Here is a 22,865-nt window from a genome sequence, read left to right on the forward strand (position 1 = left end):
GTATCTTTAATCTAATACATAAGCATGCTACAAGATTAAAAAAAAGATGACATTATTATCTATAAATGGTAATTTAATTGAGTAGTGTAAACAAGATGAAAATGACATACATAAATACTGTTATATTCAAATCTTCTGCTAGATAGACATTTTAAGATACTCTCACTAGTGTACATTTTGTACAAAAGTAACTTGTTAAAATTACTAAACACTAAACACTTGAAAGAAACTAAAATCAGTGCATGTAGATTTGCCAACTGATTTCAAATTGTAAATGTTATTTTAACTTAACAGCCAAAATATATGAACAGATTACTTTTTCATTAAAATCTAATTATAATAACAAATATTAATCACAACTTTTGCAAACATTTTCTTGCCGTAGTTCTTCATTCAATTTATACATGGTTATTTTTCAGAGAATGTGCACAAAATTTAGTGGAGTAACAAAATTCTCTAAAACTTTAGGAATATAAAAAGTTATGAGAAATAAAAAAGGCCAGCCACTTTCAAATAAACAGAACTGTAAGAGACTATACAGCACATATGCAATGAACCAGATGTTATCAGCAAAAAAATCAGTATAACACAGTATCCTGGCCAGCAGTTTAAAAATGCATTCACTTTCCAAAAGGTCTTATCATTAACTTAAAAAGGCTGTTACAAAATACGAAGTTTGCACATATAGAGCAATGAGAGGTAAACATACAAGATTTCAATTCAGTCCCTTGCCTTTTACACTGTTAGGCTTGATTACATGACACAAAGAAATGTCATGGTATTATGTTGCTATCATATTGCTGATGGAATACAATGAATGGTATGTGATAACTCAGAAATAGTCAGTGCAAAGTACCATACACTAATTTATTTGCATATCCGATTTATGCTAAAATTAGTATAGCCTGATAAGAAGGCAGCATTGCAAATAATTAAACTAAAACATACTGTTTTGAAACTTTAATATTAAATTATAACTGAAACAAAATACTGTGATTTAGTTGAAAAGACTTCAAAATTTAATGAAACCTAGACCACATTTTCTTTGTAAATGGTCTCTTGTGAAAAATCCGTGAAATGTCACAAAATTTTACATCTCTTGAAATACTTTTGTAACAATATTAGAGTACAATTGTGCTCACAGATTCAAGAGTCAACGTCTCATTGCAGTCAAACAAAGGGAGTTCCTTGAATAAGATTCATCATGTAATGTTTTAGTGATATTTCTTTATGCAGAGAATCTTGGTGCTTAGGAGCTACAGGTTTCAAAATGAGAATTTGAAGGACACTTTTCTTTCTGTTTTGTTGGTCAGAGGAAAGAAGATGAAGAAATTTAGAAAGATTTTAAATAACGCTGGTTTAAAAACAGAGATAGTGCTCAATGTATAAATGTGATCATGCATGAAAATAGTTACCAGCAGATGGAAAAATGGTTAGCAAAGGGCTAATACTCTGTGATAACGCTTAAAGATCTTTTGCCACTTGTTACTTCCTGGGAAAGGTGAAAGTTGATATATTGGTAACATTACAGGAAAATCTCTTTATCTTTGGGTGGAAATCAAAGGGGAGAGCTAAGGTGGTAAATACACTGTCAAACGTTTAACCTCCATGTCTCATTTTTATTTTCTTATCCTGACTGAATGTGCTTAAAGTGCATGGAAAACAAAAAGCAAAACTAGTGCAAGTATATTGGGATGGTAACTGGGAGGAATTGGCAAGTTCACGAATAGGTGAGGGAAACCAGAAGCAGGAAGCCTGAAGAATTCTTGTAGGACAGATAAATTTGTGACTCTCAAGGAACATCAAAAGACTAACACTAAAAGAAAAATCACTTACCCAATCCTCAAAATACCTGAAAACTTGCAACCACTAACTTTTGCTGGTGGACTGGAAATTATGGGGGCTTTAGTAATGCCCAAGGTAAAAATTAAATTGCATTTAACTTGCTTTCTAGCTTATCTGAGTGGAATTTCCATGAATGAATACAAATAAGAAAAAGTGATGGAACAAGAGGGCAAACATACTGGACAGACTGCAAGAACTCACTTGATATGCACAGCTCTTAACGGTGAGAAAAGAATGACAGGCTAGAAGAAAGTTGTAAATTGATTGTTTATCAATGACTAGCGTGTCTTGTAAACATTTCTGTTTTGAAAAAAGAACTGAATTTTTAAATGTCATTTGTTTTAAAATTATACTTAGTTTTCTGCATTAGAAAACTACATGCAAGGACAATATTAATAAAAAAGTTTGATCTAGACAATAGCAATGCACAAATATTTCTTCATGGTTCAAGAAGAACAGAGAACTTTGAAAGATGCCAAGAACAGAATAGATCCAGGGACATTTACACTACCTAACAGTTAAGATAAACTGACAATTCAGAAAAAAAAACCTTTATAAATACTTAAAAAAATTTGTTGAGCATTTTCATGAGTGAGAATTTTGAAAATATTCATAATTTAAAAGTGACAGGGATTATTGTGAGAACTTGAATTAATAAGCTGTTATCACAAGCAGTAGTGCTTTGCATAGATGTAATATAAAAATAGTTTAAGTATTTACTCTTATTGAATAATACCTGTAGTTCCCTGCCCAGGCATGCAGAATGAGAAATGAATTAATATTGCATAACCATTAAGTGTTTATATAAAGCCAATTTAATAGAATAATCATGCATATTTTAAATCTATTAAGCCAGCCATAGCAGAATACATCTGCAATAAGGAGCACTATAGTGATGTTAGCTTGTAAACTGATAATCCTCCCATTAGACTCTGGGCAGGAAACTCACCACTACATCCTACATCACCAGATGATGGGAATTTATACCTGGGAGCTCTGTTGCTCCCCAGTTTTGCCTTGTGCACTTCTGAGTTCTTGCACAGATCCCATATCTGCAGAAAATAATCAAAGCATTTCATATTGAGCAGTTACTCACCAAATATCTTAAAATACCTGTAGATTTTTAATTTAACAAGTGCTTTTTATAGTATGTTAACCTTAGTATGAAGCAGTTTGCTTTACATCAATGTCAATCATGCATCAGGTATCATGGCTCAAATAGAACAGAAGGGAAACCCATTCTGCTTTCTGTCAATATCAAGACTAGATTGTGATTCAGAATCAAGTTCAACTTTCAATACAATTTTATCATCCCACAGAAAAATAGCTGAGGTTCTGATATAAAATCTCACTGTAAAACATTGCCTGACAAAATGATTCAAAAATTAATGAAATGAAATAAAGGAGTCAAAATTTTATAATTATGTTCATTATATTTAAACAAATGTAATTGCCAAAGAAACATTTTAATTGGACAGAAAGTCAATAAAAATAGGGACCTTTAAATTTAGGAAATAATTAAAAGCATGCTACGTTGTCTGATATTACTACCAAACTCAAGGGACACATGAAGTTATACTTCAAGTAATTTGAAATAAAGTAAGCAGTTTCCAAAGAGACTGATTTAAATAAATATATTGTTAATTGGTTGAAACAAATTATTACTGCACCTAAATTAGGAATGTAAAATGCCAGTTCACTTAGTCATACAGCATAGAAACAAGCCCTTTAGCCCATAGACTGCTAATTCCCTCCATTTCATGTACTTATCTACATGGTTTTTAAATATAGCTGATGTACCCAGCTTAACCACTACCTGTGGCAGCACAGCCAAATATATACCACCCTTTGTATGAAGAAGCTATCCTGATGTCTCCTTTAAACCATTTGCTTCTGATCCTAACCCTCTTGTTTTTAACAACCCCCTCAATAGGAAAAATTCTATACGCTTCCATCCTAGTGATCTTATATACCTGTATCAGGTCATCCCTCAATCTCCTATGTTGAGGTCTATGCAACCTCTCCTTGTGACACAGGCCCCCAGGTCCAGAAAGATCTTGGTAAGTATTTTCTGCTAAACTGTGAACTAATGGAATCTATTTACTTTTAACAAATAGGTCCAGCTTCTCACAAACACCGTTATATCTTATGTTACTGTAAACCATCATAGTATTTATAAGACACTGCAAATCAAAATATTTGAGTTTTAATCTCTTTGCAACTTTTATACTTAAGTTGTTCATTTTAAACCATGGATGATTCTATTAAAAGGTATTATGTACTATTACAAAAAATATTACCACACTTTAAGGCTCAGTAATTCATTAGAACCTGAGCAATTAGTTTGAAGTGCCTACATTCAAGTTCCACTTCTAAAACTACCCAAGGAACCTTTCAGGAAAAAATATCAAGATGCAACATCCAATACCTTGTATGGTTGGACCTGCAATGTACTGTGAATGGCAGGTAAACCAAACTATGCTGTAATTATATTGTGCTTGCTGTTGACATGGAACGGAAAGACAACATGAATGATACTAATGAAGGAGAATACAGTCAGGACTCAGCACTACACAAGGAAATAAATGTAAATGGATAATCTTCATTACTTATAGTTGCAAAAACATGCAAAAGCAAAATTTTCACATATCTGTTTCTGTAATCTGTTAATGTGTACTAGATTATTTGATGCAAGATTAAAATAGTCAGTAAATGATTACACACTGAAAAATGAATCAGCCATGTGGGGAGAGGGAATGAGGACAGGGGAACATGCACAACATTACAACTTCATTTGTTTATACAAGCAAGATTAACCTTTTATTATATCAACATTACAATACACAGATCATATGCAGCCTCCAAAGCTAATCTTTGTTTCTTTCTACACAAATACATAACTTCAGTATCAAGTTTACTGAAACAAAGAGACAAAAGCTATAATCTTTTAGAACCAGCTGTTATCAAAAAAGCAGCAGCTCTCTGATGGGTGCAATACTTGAAATTTAAATATTGGTTAAACAGGACAAGATTTTCATTTTAGATTAATCAAACTGTCTCTGTTGTGCTGTAACATTTGAAACAGAAAGAAAACAGGTTTCCTCATAACTAAATCCAGTTACCGATTTTTTGACAAACTTATTTTAACTGCAATATTTCAATGAACATTTAATAGTTATTTTTTTTAACAAAAACTATGACAGCCTGTGATATGACTCATATATTAAATTGGTTGCCTCATTGAAACAAACATGCATTCCAGATGTTGATCACTGACAATATCGTTAAATATTAAAGTAACTATACTTTAACTCTTTAAATTAATTTAGAAATTAATCTTTTCAATAGTATATTCTATACAGCTCATTATGCTAAGGACACTGTTTCATTATTTTAACATATCTATTTTGCAATATTCTTTTGAGGAAATTTTAAGTTCTTTTAGTAATTACAACATAACATTAGTATTGAAAATAAATTTACTGTTTTCATATTCATTGTTTTATAACAATACACTGCAATAAATTTAACTTGCTGATTTTAATGCATCAGCTGACAGATTGGTATGAATTTGCTATTGGCTCTCATTTCTCCAACATTTAATAGTTTAACAAATTTTAAATTGCACAGTATATTTTACCATAAACCAAGTAATCATTAGTTAATGCCACATACTTTTATATCCTACGTTACCATCTTAATTGTTCTTTCATATATTTTGACATTTTGAATGCCCATCAGCTTGCCCATTACAAGGCTAATTGAATGAAATCAAAGACATTCAAAAAAAATTATGACCACAATCTTCAGACATAGATGCAAGGTTGTAATTACTTTGAATGTTCTTTGAACAGAGCGGGTTCTAAACATAAAAGGAAATGATATCAACTTGATAATTGCTCAGTATAAAAGTCATAATATCCAGTTTTGTGAAAAGCTTGCCTATATTTAATAATGAGATTCAAACTGTGAAACCAAAATGAAACAACGATAAGCAATTTGGCAAATAACCACTGTGAACAATTGCAACTTGCACTTTATTTCTAGTTTTTAAGTGTATGGTTGCTGAGGTGAATAATGTTGGGATAGATTTGAAGTTACTGAACATCCAAACCAGCATCAAGTACAAAACAAAACGTTCACTCCATTTCCTTCTAACAATCAAACCTTCTGAAATTTGTGGTAGTTTGTGAAATCACACCAAACAAACTCATGTAATTTCAGGATGGCTTTTTACAAACAAGTTTTCAATGCCATTAGAATGATAAAAATTCATTTAACAATTGTACCATGTTTCCCGTCTCTCCCAAAAATCCGAAAGCTGAGATATGGAGCAACTTAATAGCCATGTGAATATGTTTACCACATTTCTGCTACATGGTTTTCTTATAACGTGCTTTATAGTCATTTAGGATAGAGATAGGGAGAAATATCTTGATATTTGGAGTTTTGCTATCTCAGATGTCCATGAATGCTAAGGTGTTCAGTATTGTCAATAGATTTCATACATATAACAAGAGGATATAGGAATTGAGCAAGTGGCTAAAAGGTTGAGACACATCAGGCTTGAAGTATTATATGGCCTACTCTTGATTTTCCTGGATTGCAAATACAAAACAAAATATTTTTGGAAGATGCCGTATTTTCAAAAATCAAAATACGCAAGAAAATACCAATTTTTAAAAATATTAGTAAGCACAAAACATTTTCTCAATTAAAGTGAACAATAAAATTTCTGCTGCGAAGGTTATTTTCAAATTTAAAAAGTTTTACTTCCACTGTACAGGAAAGTTAGGGAACACAAGTATTTGGAAGTGTTCACAAAAAGTTAGAAATCTAATTACTTATATTCATGGAATATGGTTATCACTGACAATTTACCATCTTACAAATGTTAGCTGCTATTTAGTCCATTGCACCTTGCAGTTTTATTTTCTACAGGAAGTATTTTATAATAGGTTGTATAATAATATGAAGTAAAGTTTCAGTTTCATTGCTGGCCATTATACTTGATTTAAACACAGTGTATGAAATTTAATATTTTAAGGAATACAAAAAAAAAAACTGGTTGGCTTTCTGCTTCCATGTTACATGTTTAGAAGTTTACTCAATTCTCTTCTGTCTGCTCCTCTGGGGTTTCTGTAATTCTCCAGCAAAAGCAAGCTCTCCCTTTTCCATCGGCCCAATTGTTATACTCCTTGTAAAAAAAATCAAAGTTTCACTCTTTACTGCCCAATGGCAGCCCAGTCGAAATTAATAATTTATCACGAGGGGAATCATGTAGCATGGGGCATTTGTGTATTTTGATTTCTAAAATCATCAAATATAGCTTCACTTAATGGCCACTTTTTTTTAAAGACAAGTTAGAAAAATAACATAGAATATAAAATTCTTGGTAGTAGAGAAATTTTTGAAGTTCTGTAGAGCCAAATGAACTTTAAAACACCCTGTTTCTCCATCTGCAACAACTCTTCTTTATCAAAATGCATTTAAATTTGAACTTTGGATTTTTTATACATCTAAGAAATAATTAAGAAAATGCTTAACACCAACTGTAATCATTATTCTACTTTGATCTTGTGTTCAGAAGTTGGACAAACTTCCTTCAAAAAATTGATGCTTTTAAAGTAGATTGTGATTAAAAAGGATCATCAAGTCCTAATGGTTCAAAATATAAATTAAATTGTTAATGGAAGTATGATTATGTGCTAAAGTTTCAACAGCTATCCTATAAATGAAATGAATGGACACAATTTTGGACAAAAATCTGAGGTCTAGTTTATCAATACCTGAATATCAAATGAAGAGATAAATACATGACAAGAAAAGGACTAATTGGATCTCTATTTAACAAAATGCCTCACATTTTATTCCATTTCCAACTAATATTACACAGTAAATGTTAGTTTGCCTAGGAGCTCACTGGTAATTACCTAGCTGTCCCTTAATAATGTCAGTTAAACACATCCATATTCATACCATACGGTCTGTTTGTCTTCTGACATTACTGAGGGGGAAACAGAAACATTCAGAATTTCTTCACTAGAGGGGGATATATCACTGATAAGAAGAGAATTTAATCTACTGCTCTCCTGATTCTCAAATTTAAACAGTTCATCAGTGGATTTTGAAAGAATAATACCTTGATTTTCCTCTGGGGGCTGTTCTGTTTTAATCGGTGACACCAAAGCGGTATCAGTTGGGTGTGCTTTGGGTTTTTGAGGCAGCATACTGATAGGATTGTTGGATAAACTGGATGAAGAAAGGTGAACACTAGTAAAGGAAACCATTTCATTTTGGTTAGATTCCCCTGTTATAGTTCCAGATATAATACCTAACCCAAGAGATGAAGCTGATTTTGAAGTGATTTGTTCTTTCACACTATTTGAAGAAGCACAAGAGATCCTTTTGGTGTTTACAAGATTTAAGTCATGATCTAGTGACTGACTTTTGCCATATGGTTGGATTAATCGTGATTTCTGCACATTAGATTCTTTTTGAATATGGTAAGCAACATGGTGAGGAAAATGAGCTTGGTGGCAATAATTTACTTGGTACTCACTGGGTAATGTCTGAGTGCTTGTTAGCACTTTCCCTGGAGATGGATCTATCGACACAGGTGCTCTACTATCTCTTGACATGAATTCATGGATGCTTGTTCTTCGACTTGAACCTTCTGCTGTAGAAATCACATGACTTGCACGGGGTAGAGTAGAAGTGTTGTAGTCTATTTGGGATGATCGGTGTGGCACAGTTGGTAATCTGCAAGTAGACAAAGTCTTTCCTTGGTTTAAAAATGTCATATCTTCTGAGATGCTTGTAATACATATATGGTCTGGATTTCGAGGATTTGGCTTTACATACTGCCCAGGCTTGTGTAACTTGCTACTGAAAGAGTTGCTCTCTCCTCCTCTAGGTGATTTGACAGTAGCACTATTATTGGTAAGATTGTGATTCAACTTCTCAGTTCCAATTAGTTCTGGCAGATCTGTGGTGCTTGTGGAAACATTCTCGCAACCTTCAGATTGTATCTGCACAGAAAGTTAGAATAACTGAATGTTATTAAATATAATCACATGCTACTATGATTATCTCTTCAATTACAGAAAATCTTTCTGTAACTACATTCAACACATTTTTCAAATATGGTGCAAATGTGGGAACCCAAGTTATTTCAACACATACAGTGGCATGCAAAAGTTTGGGGACTCTGCATGGCAGTACTTAGTAACATCCTCTTTGGCAAGTATCACAGCTTGTAAATGCTTTTTGTAGCCAGCTAAGAGCCTTTCAATTCTTGTGTGGGGGATTTTCACCCATTTTTCCTTGCAAAAGGCTTCTAGTTCTGTAAGATTCTTGGGCTGTCTTGCATGCAGTGCTTTTTTGAGGTCTATCCACAGATTCTCGATGATGTTTAGGTCAGGGAACTGTGAGGGCCATGGCAGAACCTTCAGCTTGCGCCTCTTGAGGTAGTCCATTGTGGATTTTGAGGTGTGTTTAGGATCATTATCCTGTTGTAGAAGCCATCCTCTTTTCATCTTCGGGTTTTGTACAGACCATGTGATGTTTGCTTCCACAATTTGCTGGTATCTAATTGAATTCATTCTTCCCTCTACCAATAAATGTTCCCTGTGCCACTGGCTGCAACACAAGCCCAAAGCATGATCGATCCACCCCTGTGCTTAACAGTTGGAGAGGGGTTCTTTTCATGAAATTCTGCACCCTTTTTTCTCCAAACATACCTTTGCTCATAGCAGCCAAAAAGTTCTACTCAAAAGGTTCAAAGGAACATCTAAACAAGCCTGATGCACTTTGGAAACAAGTCCTGTGGACTGATGAAGTTAAAATAGAACTTTTCCAATGACAGCTGCCCCAGTGAAGTTCATACAATGTGCTTTTCTTCCTTCCAGCATACCCACCGCCATTATAATTAGTGCCAGTATTAACATTGAATGGCAGGAAGTAACTATAATAATCAATAAGCAAACAATAACTTTCCTCCAGATAATTGTACACAAACTAGTTTGACTTTGACAAGGTGAGCTATTGATCGTATGAATGAAAGGTTTTATAAAAAATTCAGTAACTGACTAAACTGAGCATTCTGAACATAACGATTAAGAAGGATAAAGACCAAGAATAAAAAAAGTTGCTAAGTTTTGTAACATTATAAAAGTTACAGTTTGATAATATAATTACAGAAGCTCACGTAAAGATATAAAGATAGAAAGTGCTAAATATATTTAGCAGATCAGATGAATATGAAGAGAGAAAATACTAATATTTCAAGCCTATGGCCCAATGAAAGTTCATCTTTCTCAGAATCAGACTTAATATCACTAATATGTTATGAAATTTGTTGTTTTGCAACAGTAATACAGTGTAACAATGTTCTGAAACATTTCCTGTTTCTTTTTCTACAGATCATTCCTAACCAGCTGAATACTTTTAGCATTTTTTGTTCTTAATTCAGATTTCCAGCACCTATAGTATTTTGCTTTGGGGTTGCCAAGGACGATCTATTTGCTTCAAAAGAACATGACTATTTAAACAATTTTATTTAGTACTAAATTATAAGAACAAGTTTGATAAAATTGGCTTGTATTCTCTTGAGTATGGAAGGCTGTGAATAGATTCAATAGTTGTTTAAAATGATAAAGGGATTTCATATCAGGCATTGGGCAGAAAAATACATTATTATTTCTGGTTAGGGGAATCCAAAACAAGAGCTTTGCTTTATAGATGTAAATCAAGAAAAGCATTGTCTGAATACAAATCAAAGTGCTTGAAATCTGAAGTGACATCAAAATGGCTATGGATGCTCAGTCAATCAGCTGGAATTTTTAAAGCTAAATATAAAGTGCTGGAACAACTCAGTGGGTGAAGCAGCATCTGTGGAGGGAAATAGACAGTTGATCTTATGGGGCAAGGCTCTTCATCTCAACTGCAAGAGTAGACGGGAGATAGCCAGAACATAGCAAGGTGAGAAGAATGAGTGGAACAGGAGCTGGCAAACAATAAGGGGATTCAGGTGAAGGAGGGGTGACAGGCAGATGGAGGAGAGAACAGTGGAAATAGTGAAAGAGGTTGGGAGGTGATACGTGGAGATGATCAAGGGCAACTGCTGCTGCAAATTTAGAGTTAACTTGCATATTACTACACAGACCATTCAGATCTTGGTTCACACGAGCAGTGCCATTCCTCCTTATCCCCACACACCTATTGGTGCTACTTCATGCACCCATGCTGAGCTTGTCAATTTCATCAACTTTGTCTCTAACTTCTAATACATCATCCTTCACAACTTCCGCCACCTCTAGTAAACATATATTTATTCCCCGACCCCCGTTTTCTATAGGGATAGCTCCCTCCACAATTCCCTTGTCCATTCATCCCCACCCACTAATCTCTCTCCCGGCAATTAACCCTGCAAGCAGCTTAACTGCTACACCTGCCCATTCACCTCTGCCCTCACCTCCATTCAGGGACCTATGCAGTCCTCCTGATTGAGGCAACACTTCACCTGAGAATCTGCTGGGGTCACCTATTGTGTCCAGTGCTCCCAATGCGGCCTCCTTTACATTGGTAAGACCCTTCAAAAATTGGGGGACCGCTTTGTTGACACATCCACTTCATCCGCCAAAAGTGGAACTTCCCAGTGGCCAAACATTTGAATTCCGATTCCCATTCCGACATCTCTCCTCTTGTGCCAAAATGAAGCCACCCTCAGGGTGGAGGAGCAATACTTTATATTCTGCTTGGGTAGCTTCCAACCTGATGGCATGAATATCGATTTCTCCTTCCGATAAAAAAAATTCCCTCCTCTCATTACCCACTCTGGCCTTTTACCTCTTCTTATCAGCTTTTCACTTCCCCCGGGACCTCTCCTCCTTCCCCTTCTCCTATGGTCCACTCATCTCTCCTATCAGATTCTTTCTTCTCCAGCCCTTTACCTTTCCCACCCACGTGGCTTCATATATCACTTTCAGACTAGCCTCCTTCCCCTCTCCTCACCTTTTCATTCTGGCATTTCCCCCCTTCCTTTTCAGTCCTGAAGATGGGCCTTGGCCCGAAATGTCAGCTATTTATTCATTTCCAAAGGTGCTGCTTGACCTGTTGAGTTCCTCCAGCATTTTGAGAGCATTGCTTTGGATTTCCAGCATCTGCAGACTTTCTTGTGTTTATCAATTCCTTGCTTTCTTTGTCACTTACCAGCAGTACTTTATAGTGGTCAATTGACCTACAAGCATATTTTTGGTACATGAAATGATTTCTGGGGAAAATCCATGTAGTGATAGTAAGTACAAATAACACCTGAAGCTAAGATAAGCTGTTTTGAATATTAATGATGGAATACATGACCACCACATGCAGGCTATGTGGTTTGTTACATTGGTGACATAGAACCCAGAAATTTAGAGCAACCATCCAGACACGAGGTCAAATCACACCATAGCAGCTGCTAAGTTCAATAAGTAACCTGGAATTATACAAAAAATACTCTTAGTAATGATGATAATTAAATTTCTAGATTGTTATAAAAATACAATGGGAAGGTTGTGTTCTTCAGGGAAAGAAAAACAGCAGTCTTCAACACTGAAAAAAAATCACTGCCCTTAATCATTTTGGCCTATTCATGAAGCTAGGTCCGCAGCAATATGTTAGATTCTTAATACCCCTCTGAAGCGAACTAATAAACCAGACAGTTGTTTCCTAATGGCTTTTTTAATGCTGGTAGATAAATTATTGTTAAGTAGCAAAATAAAATCAAAAAGAAGTTGATAAGCACATGAAAGAGAGTAAATTTTAGGACAACAGTGTCATGGTCCCTTCTGGCAATCCCCCACCTTGCTATTTACCACAGGAATAAGGCCTCAATCACCTCATTTAATTTCCAATCATTCCCAGGTTCCTCTAACTACACACACCTGCTTCCCATCAGAAACTGCAGGATAAAGACCCTGTGATCTTAACAAGGAGCTGCCAGTTTGTTGGTTGATTTGTGTATGAGTAACCTTGTTCCATGGTTCTTAGGACTATCAGTTCTAAGTCTAGCGTTGTTCCTGAATTCGCTACTAAAACCAAGACTCCTGGTAAAGACTCTCTTGGACACCAATTCCATGCTCGCTACGACCGTAATGCCTCCTGACTCAGCCTCCATGCCCATATTCGGCACTTGGGTTCGTTCCGCCTTGTCCTTGTAACAGAATGAAATGGCCACGATGAACCCGGCGGACACAGATCCTGTACAACAGGCCCTGGCCAGCCAGGGCTACCTATTGGGTGCCCACAACCAACTACTTTGGGAGATCACAGAAAAACTTCAGACACTATCCACAAATGTGCAGAAGGTCAGTGAACATGTGGACTGGGTCTCCGCTTCCTTTTCTCCATCCCCTCCTAGAACTCCGGCTACCCAAACTGCACCGCTCGGGATGGCCTCGCCCCTGGAATCAGCAACCCTCTCCCCTCGAGAGCCGTATGTACCCGAGCCTGAACCCTACGCCGGGGACCTAGGTAGGTGCCGGGCCTTCCTGTTACAATGCTCCCTAGTCTTTGAGCCGCAGCCACATACCTACACTTCTGATAAATCAAAGATTGCGTACATCATGGGGCTGCTACGGGGAAATGCCTTGGCTTGGGCAACTGTGATATGGGATAATTGACCAGAGGTTTGTTCCTCCTACTCCTCCTTTGTTGCTGAAATGAGGAAAGTCTTCAAATAATCCATTGGTGGTAAGGATGCTGCGAAACGGTTGCTTACTCTTCGTCAGTGTGGCCAGGTATTCCATTGAGTTCCGGACCTTAGCCGCAGACTCCTGGTGGAATGACGATGCCCTATGGGAGGTGTTTGACAAGGCCTCTCAGACAAGATAAAGGATGAGTTGGCCGCAAGGGACGACACGGACTATCTGGACTCTCTGATCTCACTAGCCATTTGATTAGATTATTGACTTCAGGAGCGTGAGAGAGAGAGAGAACCAGTCGCCCCGCTCCTCGGGGAAGCCCATAGTCCATTTTATCAGTCTCAGCCAGTCTCCCTTCCCCAGCCGCTCCCAGTGTGGCTCCTGCTCCGACTGTCCCCAGCCCCCCAGGGGAGGAACTGATGCAGCTGGTAAGGAACCGTCTCTCCCCGGCCGAACGAATTCAGAGGTGGAGAGCTGGGGATTGCTACTATTGTGGCCAGCCAGGACATTTCCGGGATACCTGCCCTCAGTGGCCAAAAGGGAGGGCTCACCAGTGAGAAAGGGAGCTCTGGTGCGCCGAATGATACTCTCTTCAGCACCCCAGACTCAGATGCAGATCTCGGCAACCGTGAATTACCAACAACAGTCTCTATCCCTATCCACTTTGGTGGATTCCGGTGCTGAAGGCAATCTGCTGGACGAAGAGACAGCCATTCAGGCTGGAATATGTCGCGAGCCACTAACAACCCCCCTGGAGGCCCAGGCCCTGGATGGAAAACTGCTGGCTCGGGTGACCCACTGTACGCCGCCCCTGACCTTGATCCTATCCGGCAACCATCGGGAGGAGGTATGATTCAGTCTCATTCATTCATCTCAAGCCCCAGTAGTTCTAGGGTACCCATGGCTTACCCAACACAAATCCCCATATCGACTGGTCTACAGGGAGGATAGCCAAATGGAGCCCGTCTTGCCATGCCAACTGTCTGTGGTCAGCCCCATCTCCCAGAGAAGCTACCGCGACCCCGCCTGTTTTGGAACCCTTTGACTTGTCCCGTGTCCCTACAGAATACCATGACTTGGAACAGGTGTTCAGTAAACAACAGGCCCTTTCCCTGCCTCCACACCGCCCATCAACCTTCTCCCCAGGGCCCCGCTACCCACCAGTCGCCTTTTTAACCTATCCCGACCGGAGATAGAGGCAATGGGGAAATACATTAGCAAGTCCCTCATGGCAGACATTATCAGGCCTTCATCCTCCCCGGTAGGTGCCGATTTCTTTTTTGTAGAAAAGAAGGACGGGACAATTCGCCTTTGTATCGACTACTGAGGCCTAAATAATATAACAGTTAAAGAACAATTACTCTCTACCCCTCATTAGTTTGGCATTTGAACCACTGCATGGAGCCATCATCTTCTCAAAGCTGGACCTTCGCAACGCCTACCACTTAGTCAGGATGAGGGAGGGGGACGAATGGACGACTGCCTTCGATATACTTCTGGGCCACTTTGAATATTTGGTCATGCCACTTGGCCTCACCAATGCCCCCACCATTTTCCAAACCCTGACCAATGATGCACTGAGGGACTTTATCAATTGGTTCGTATTTGTTTACTTTGATGATATCCTGACATTTTCTAGCAGCCCCCAAGAACACATACACCATTGTCCGTCAAGTTCTCCAGAGACTGTGGGGAAACCAGTTATTTGCAAAGGTGGAGAAATGCGAGTTCCACGTTCCTTCAGTCAGCTTCCTAGGCTATATCATTGAAAGCGGGCAGGTAAAAGCAGACCCCGAGAAGATCCGGGCAGTGGAGGAATGGCCTAGACCCACGACACGCAAACAACTTCAACGATTCCTGGGGTTTGCAAACTTTTACCGCAGATTCATCAGAGACTACAGTCGAGTGGCGGCCCCCCCCTTACCCGGCTTACCTCGCCTACCACACCGTTTTGCTGGGACTCTGAAGCGGACTCAGCATTCACCGACCTGAAGAGGCATTTCACCACTGCTCCCATCCTGCTCCATCTGGACCCATCCCGTCAATTCATCATTGAGGTGGACGCCTCTGACTCCGGGGGGGGTGGGGTAGAAGTGGTCCTATCCCAACCGTCAAGTTCGGACAAAAAGCTTCACCCCTGAGCCTTCTACTCTCACCGACTGCCCCCCGCCGAGTGGAACGATGTGGGGAATTGCGAACTACTGGCAGTCAAACTAGCACTGGAAGAATGGAGGCACTGGTTGGAGGGAGCAGAACACCTGTTTGTGTTGCGGAATGATCATAAGAACCTGGGGTATATTCAGACCGCCAAATGATTGAACTCCCACCAGGCTTGTTGGGCATTGTTTTTTGGACAGTTCAAGTTTACCATCACGTACCGTCTAGGATCCAAGAACGGGAAGCCGGACGTGCTATCCCGCCAGCATGACTCCAAGGATGACACCTCCGGTCCCGAGACTATCCTCCCACCATCCTGCGTTGTTGCCACCCTCACTTGGGAGATCGAATCTAAAGTAAAGGAAGCCCAGCGGGACGACCCTGACAATGGACCCAGTGATCGCCTGTACGTGCCTGTCTCCGTCAGGTCTCAGGTTCTCCAATGGGGGGACACATCCCGGTTTGCCTGCCACCCCGGGAGTGATCGGACCCTGGCTCTCCTGAGGAAGCACTTTTGGTGGCTGTCCATGGAAGGGGACGCACTGTTCTTATGTCTCAGCTTGTTCCATCTGTGCCCGGGGAAAGGTCTCTCATCAACCTCCTGTCGGTCTACTTCGTTCCTCTACCTGTCCCTGGTCACACATCGCCCTAGACTTCGTCACTGGTCTACCCCCTTCCTGCAGAAACACTACTGTCCTCACCGTGGTAGACTGATTCTCCAAGGCGGTGCACTTTGTGGCCCTCCCTAAACTCCCTTCCTCTCAAGAAACCGTAGGTCTTCTCTTCCGCCTCCATGGAATCCCCACGGACCTCGTCTCTGATCGAGGTCCCCAGTTCGTCTCGCAGGTATGGAAGGCCTTCTGTCAAGCCTTGGGTGCCTCAGTCAGCCTGTCATCCGGCTTCCACCCCCAGACGAACGGGCAGACGGAATGGGTCAGCCAAGACCTGGAGGCAACACTATGTTGTGTAACAGCAAACAACCTGTAGCGATTACCTCCCATGGGTTGACTATGCCCACAACTCTCGAGTGAGCTCTGCCATTGGAAGGTCTCCGTTCGAGTGCTCCCTTGGGTACCAGCCCCCACTGTTCCCCGCGCAAGAAGAGGAGATTGCAGTACTGTCGGTTCAGGACCATATTGATCGGTGCCTCAAGATTTGGGAGGAGACACGCACGGCCCTACTCAGATCAACAAACTGAAATAAGAAAACAGCCGACCGACACCAGACTCCGGCGCTGGAGTACCAACCTGGGCAGGTAGTGCGGTTTTCCTCCAAGGACATCCCACTCAAAAATGAACATAGGAAACTCGCCCTGCACTTCCTGGGACCATCAAGGTTGACAGTGTTATCAATCCCACAGCGGTCTGCCTAAAGCTGCCAAGATCCATGCGCATCCACCCAAAATTTCATGTGTCTCAGTTAAAGCCAGTTTCCGTCAGCCCCTTGTATCCCCCAGCTGAGACTCCCCCATCTGCCCGTATCATCGACAACCATCCGGCATACACCGTCCGATGACTACTAGATGTGTGCCGTCGGGGCAGGGGTTTCCAATACCTGGTGGACTGGGAAGGGTACAGTCCAGAAGAGCGTTCCTTCATCCTAGACCCTTCCCTCATCCAGGACTTTCATAGGGACCATCCAGACCAGCCTGGAGGCTCCCGTTTGGGTGGGGGTGGGGGTAGGGGTGGGGGGAGTACTGTCATGGTCCCTTCTGGCAATCCACCACCTTGCTATTTACCACAGGAATTGGGCCTCAATCACCTCATTTAATTTCCAATCATTGCCACTAACTACACACACCTGCTTCCCATCAGAAACTGCAGGATAAAGACCCTGTGATCATAACAAGGAGCTGCCAGTTTGTTGGTCGACTCGTGTATGAGTAACCTCGTTCCATGGTTCTTAGGACTATCAGTTCTAAGTCTAGCGTTGTTCCTGAATTCGCTACTAAAACCAAGACTCCTGGTAAAGACTCTCTTGGACACCAATTCCACGCTCGCTACGACCATAACGCCTCCCAACTCTGACTCCACACCCGGGTTCAGCACTTGGGTTCGTTCCATTGCCACGTCCTTGTAACAAACAGAGTATTAAGGAGAACAAACTGGACTCCAAATGGCCCCCTTCTGTGCTGTAATATGAAAATTAACTCAATTCTGAGAGAGTACGAAAGTTGTTCCTTTGACAGCTAAATTGTGAAAAAATTTCAAAGACCAGTCAGGCAACAATTAGGTGTGCTCAAAGAATTAAGCCTTAAGACAATGCACTACACAGCTGAATCACAATTCCTAGATATGACCAGTCCCACTACTGGCATGCAGACAGGAGGGAGAAAACCTGCAAGCCCTCAGCATCAGCTTCAAACCCACTAAATATCATGGCATCAGGTGGCATATGGACAAAAAAAATTCTGATTACTATCTAATATATTTCATCAGGTGATGAACTGAAACACCTTCCCTTTGGATAAAACCTTGAGGTAGCTATGAACATACAGTGGCATGCAAATGTTTGGGCATCCTGGTTAAAATTTCTGTTACTGTGAATAGTTAAGTGAGTAGAAGATGAACTGATCTCCAAAAATCATAAAGTTAAAGACAACATATTCTTTTCAACATTTTAAGCAAGATTACTGTATTATTTTTGTTTTATACAATTTTAGAGTGGGGGAGAAAAAGGAGCACCATGCAAAAGTTTGGGCACCCCAAGAGATTTGAGCTCTCAGATAACTTTTACCAAGGTCTCAGACCTTAATTAGCTTGTTAGGGCTATGGCTTGTTCACAGTCATCATTAGGAAAGGCCAGGTGATGCAAATTTCAAAGCTTTATAAATACCCTGACTTCTTAAACCTTGTCCCAACAATCAACAGCCATGGCTCCTCTAAGCAGCTGCTTAGCACTCTGAAAATTGAAATAAATGATGCCCACAAAGCAGGAGAAGGCTATAAGAAGGCAGCAAAGTGTTTTCAGGTAGCAGTTTCCTCAGTTTGTAATGTAATTAAGAAATGGCAGTTAACAGGAATTGTGGAGGTCAAGTTGAGGTCTCGAAGACCAAGAAAATTTTGCGAAAGAGCTGCTCGTAAGATTGCTAGAAAGGCAAATCAAACACCCGCCCCCCCCCCCCCCCCCCCGCCCGTTTGACTGCAAAAGACCTTCAGGAAGATTTAACAGAGTGGTGGTTCTACTTTGCAGCGATACCTGCACAAATATGACCTTCATGGAAGAGTCATCAGAAGAAAACCTTTCCTGCATCCTCATCACAAAATTCAGCGTCAGAAGTTTGCAAAGGAACATCTAAAGAAGCTTGATGCAATTTGGAAACAAGTCCTGTGGACTGATGAAGTTAAAATAGAACCTTTTGGCCGCAATGAGCAAAGGTATGCTTGGAGAAAAAAGGGTGCAGAATTTCATGAAAAGACCACCTCTCCAACTGTTCAGCACGGGGGTGGATCAATCATGCTTTGGGCTTGTGTTGCAGCCAGTGGCACGGGAAACATTTAACTGGTAGAGGGAAGAATGAATTCAATTAAATACCAGCAAATTCTGGAAGCAAACATCACACCATCCGTTTTCAAAAAAAAAAGCTTAAGGTGAAAAGAGGATGGCTTCTTAAACACACCTCAAAATCCACAATGGACTACCTCAAGAGGCACAAGCTGAAAGTTTTGCCATGGCCCTCTCAGTCCCCCGACCTAAACATCATTGAACATCTGGATAGACCTCAAAAGAGCAGTCCATGTAAGACGGCCCGAGAATCTCACGGAACTAGAAGCCTTTTTGCAAGGAAGAACGGGTGAAAATCCCCCAAACAAGAATTGAAAGACTCTTAGCTGGCTACAGAAAGTGTTTACAAGCTGTAATACTTGCCAAAGGGGGTGTTATTAAGTACTGACCATGCAGGGTGCCCAAACTTTTGCTTCAGGCCCTTTTCTTTTTATTGTTATTTTGAAACTGTAAAAGATGGAAATAAAAAAGTAATCTTAAAATATTAAAGAAATATGTCATCTTTAACTTTATGCCTTTTGGAAATTAGGTCATCTTTTACTCGCTCAGCTATTCACAGTAACAGAAATTTTGACCAGGGGTACCCAAACTTTTGCATGCCACTGTACAAGGAATACACTCTAGATATATTATCAAAAATGGCGTGGTAGCACAACCACAAATTATGAATGGTGGTGGTCAAATAACTCATGCAAGGATGGTAGGGCCCAATACCAAGAAAGACAAAGCCAAGGCTGAAGCAGTTGCAACTACAGCCAGAAATGCCAAGAGGATAATTGACAGTGGTTTTCTCCTTCAGATTACTGGCATCTGCCAATATGATTTATTACACATGGTATCAAGCAGCAGTAGACAGCAATGAATAACGGAATGGACCAGAGAGCATTTTGGCTGTAAAACTTTGGCCTATTTTTCAGAAATGGGCCAACTGTTTCAGTACAATTACAACAGCTACATCAACCCAACAGTGTGAGAAATTGCACAGGACTGAAAGAACTACAGAGGGTTGTAAATTTAGTCGGCTCCATCTTGGGTACTAGCCTACAAAGTACCCAGAAAACATCAAGGAGTGGTGTCTCAGAAAGGCAGTGTCCATTATTAAGGACTTCCAGCACCCAGGGCATGCCCTCTTCTCACTGTTACCATCAGGTAAGAGGTACAGATTTCTGAAGGCGCACACTCAGTGATTCAGGAACAGCTTCTTCCCCTCTGCCATTCAATTCCTAAATGGACATCGAATTTTTAAATATATTATTTCTCTTTTGCACGATTTTTAATCTATTAGATTAGATTAGATTATGAGGACACGCAGTCCTCTTTTATAGTCATTTAGTAATGCATGCATTAAGAAATGATACAATGTTTTTCCAGAATGATATCGTAAAAACACATGACAAACCGACTTAAAAAACTGACAAAAACTACGTAATTATAACATATAGTTACAACAGTGCAAAACAATACCGTAATTTGATAAGAACAGACCATGGGCACGGTAAAAGTCTCAAAGTCTCTCAAAAGTCCCATCATCTCACGCAGACAGTAAACCTCCAGCGCCGCCAAACTTGCCGATCCAAACTCCAAGCCTCCGACCAGCTCTCCAACACTGAGCACCGAGCACCATCTCTGCCGAGCGCTTCGGCCCCAGTCCCAGCAATAGGCAAAGCCCAGGATTTGGGGCCTTCCCCTTCGGAGATTCTCGATCACACAGTAGCAGCGGCAGCAAAGCGGGTATTTCAGAAGTTACTCCAGGTGTTCCTCCGTGCTTCTTACGGCTGTCTCCATCAAATTAGGATTGTGCACGGCCCCCTAGTTAACACATAATCGATATCATTTGGAACGGCCGCGCGCGCTGCATTGCGCCACCATCTTCTCCTCCCTCCTTATATGTATACTGTAATTGAGTTACTTACTTATTATTATTTATTTTTCTTCTCCTTCAAATTATGTATTGCATTGAACTGCTGCTGCTAAGTTAACAAATTTCATGACACGTGCCAGTGTTAATAAACCTGATTCTGAAATTGTTCAGATTTGTAAACTGTCCAAATTTAACTGGCTAATTATTGACCAGTCCAGGATGTTCAAAATTCAAAGTAAATTTATTATCAATGTATATATATGTTACCATATAAAACCCTGAGATTCATTTTCTTGTGAGCACACTCAATAAATCCAATAACCATAATACAATCAATGAAAGACCGCATCAAAAGGGCGGACAATCAGTGTTCAACAGACAACAAACTGTGCAAATACAAGAAGAAACAAATATAAATAAATAAGCAATCAATATTGAGAACATAAGAGGAAGAGTTCTTGAAAGTTGAGTCCATAAATTATGGGCAACACACACAGAATGCGGGAGAAACTCAGCAGGCCAAGCAGCATCTATGGAAAAGACTAAACAGTTGACATTTTGGGCTGAGACCCTTCATCTGATGAAGGGACACCACCTGAAACGTTGACTATTTACTCTTTTCCATAGATGCTCCTGGCCTGCTGAATTCCTCCAGCATTTTCTGTGTGCTGCATGGATTTCCAGCATCTGCAGATTTTCTCTTGTTTGCCATAGGTTATGGGCTAAGTTCAGTTTTGAGGCAAGTGAAGTTATCACCTTTGGTTCAGGAGCCTGACAGTTGAGGGGTAATAGCCACTCCTGAACCTGGTGTTGTGAGTCCTGAAGCTCCTGTACCTTCTTCCTGATTGCAGCAGCAAGAAAAGAGAGCATGACCTGGGTGTTGGAGTTCCCTGAAGTTGGACACTGCTTTGAAGGACAATGGTCTGTGTAGATGGGCAAATGGTAGGGAGGGCTGATCCGTGATGGATAGGGCCACATCCACTACTTTTCGTAGGTTTTTCCATTCAAGGGCATTGGTGCTTCAGTGATGCAGCCAGTCAATATACTCTCCACCACAGATCTATGGAAGTTTATCAAAGTTTTAGATGTCATGCCAAATCTTTGCAAAACACTTTCTCTGTAATTGCACTTGCGTGCTAGGCCCAGAACAGATTCTCTGAAATGATAACACTGAGGAATTTAAAGTTACTGACCTGACCCTCTCTACCTCAGATCCCCCAATGAGGACTGGCTCATGGACCTCCAGTTTCCTTCTCTTGAAGTCAATAATCAGGTCCTTGGTCTCGCTGACACTGAGTAAGAGGTTGTGCTTGCGGCACCACTCAGTGAGACTTTCAATCTTCCTCCTATATGCTGATTTGTCACTACCTTTAAGTTGCTCTATGGCAGTGGTGTTGTCAGCATACTTAAATATGACATTGGAGCTGTGCTTAGCCACGCAGTCATGAGGTGTTACACACAGGTGTTATAAGCTGAGCCAGCATTTAAATGTTCAATGCTGGTTACTCTTGAGAAGACAGTGGTGAGTAGTCTTCATGAAAGAATGGAAAAGGTTACTGATGGATAATGTCATTGATGGATAATGGCGCCTAACGGTGACTCCTTTGCTTGCATCTTCAGAAACAGCTCCATTTCCACCTTTAATATCTCTACTTTTCCCTTTCAGGATTCTTTTGAAGACCCTGACCTGGAGTTACACGCAGGCTTCGGTTCTTTGTGGGAATGGGACCCATTCTTGGGGTTCCACGACTGGCCGTTATTCAACATGCCAACGGTTTGGCCTGACAGTCTCGATCATGTTCAGAAGTCTA

General features: G+C 40.3%; 1 protein-coding gene across 16 annotated transcripts in view; it reads right to left on the reverse strand.

The window, feature by feature from the left end:
* LOC140201331 (girdin-like) overlaps positions 1-22,865 on the reverse strand; it is a 279,872-nt gene continuing 257,007 nt past the window's right edge. For 4 of the 16 annotated variants that reach the window (XM_072265249.1, XM_072265248.1, XM_072265246.1 and 1 more), the window contains 3 exons: positions 8,408-8,876; positions 2,833-2,897; positions 1,166-1,297 (listed from right to left, as the gene is read on the reverse strand). In XM_072265249.1, the coding sequence (XP_072121350.1) occupies positions 1,250-1,297; positions 2,833-2,897; positions 8,408-8,876 (582 nt within the window). In that variant the 3' untranslated portion in view covers positions 1,166-1,249. Of the gene's footprint in view, positions 1,298-2,794; positions 2,898-4,667; positions 8,877-20,069; positions 20,417-20,586; positions 21,003-22,865 lie in introns of those variants that run through there. The other 12 variants (XM_072265244.1, XM_072265243.1, XM_072265253.1 and 9 more) reach the window with 10 other exon arrangements.

The sequence above is a fragment of the Mobula birostris genome, chromosome 8 (genome assembly GCF_030028105.1).
Source record: "Mobula birostris isolate sMobBir1 chromosome 8, sMobBir1.hap1, whole genome shotgun sequence".
NCBI classification, from domain to species: Eukaryota; Metazoa; Chordata; class Chondrichthyes; order Myliobatiformes; family Myliobatidae; genus Mobula; species Mobula birostris.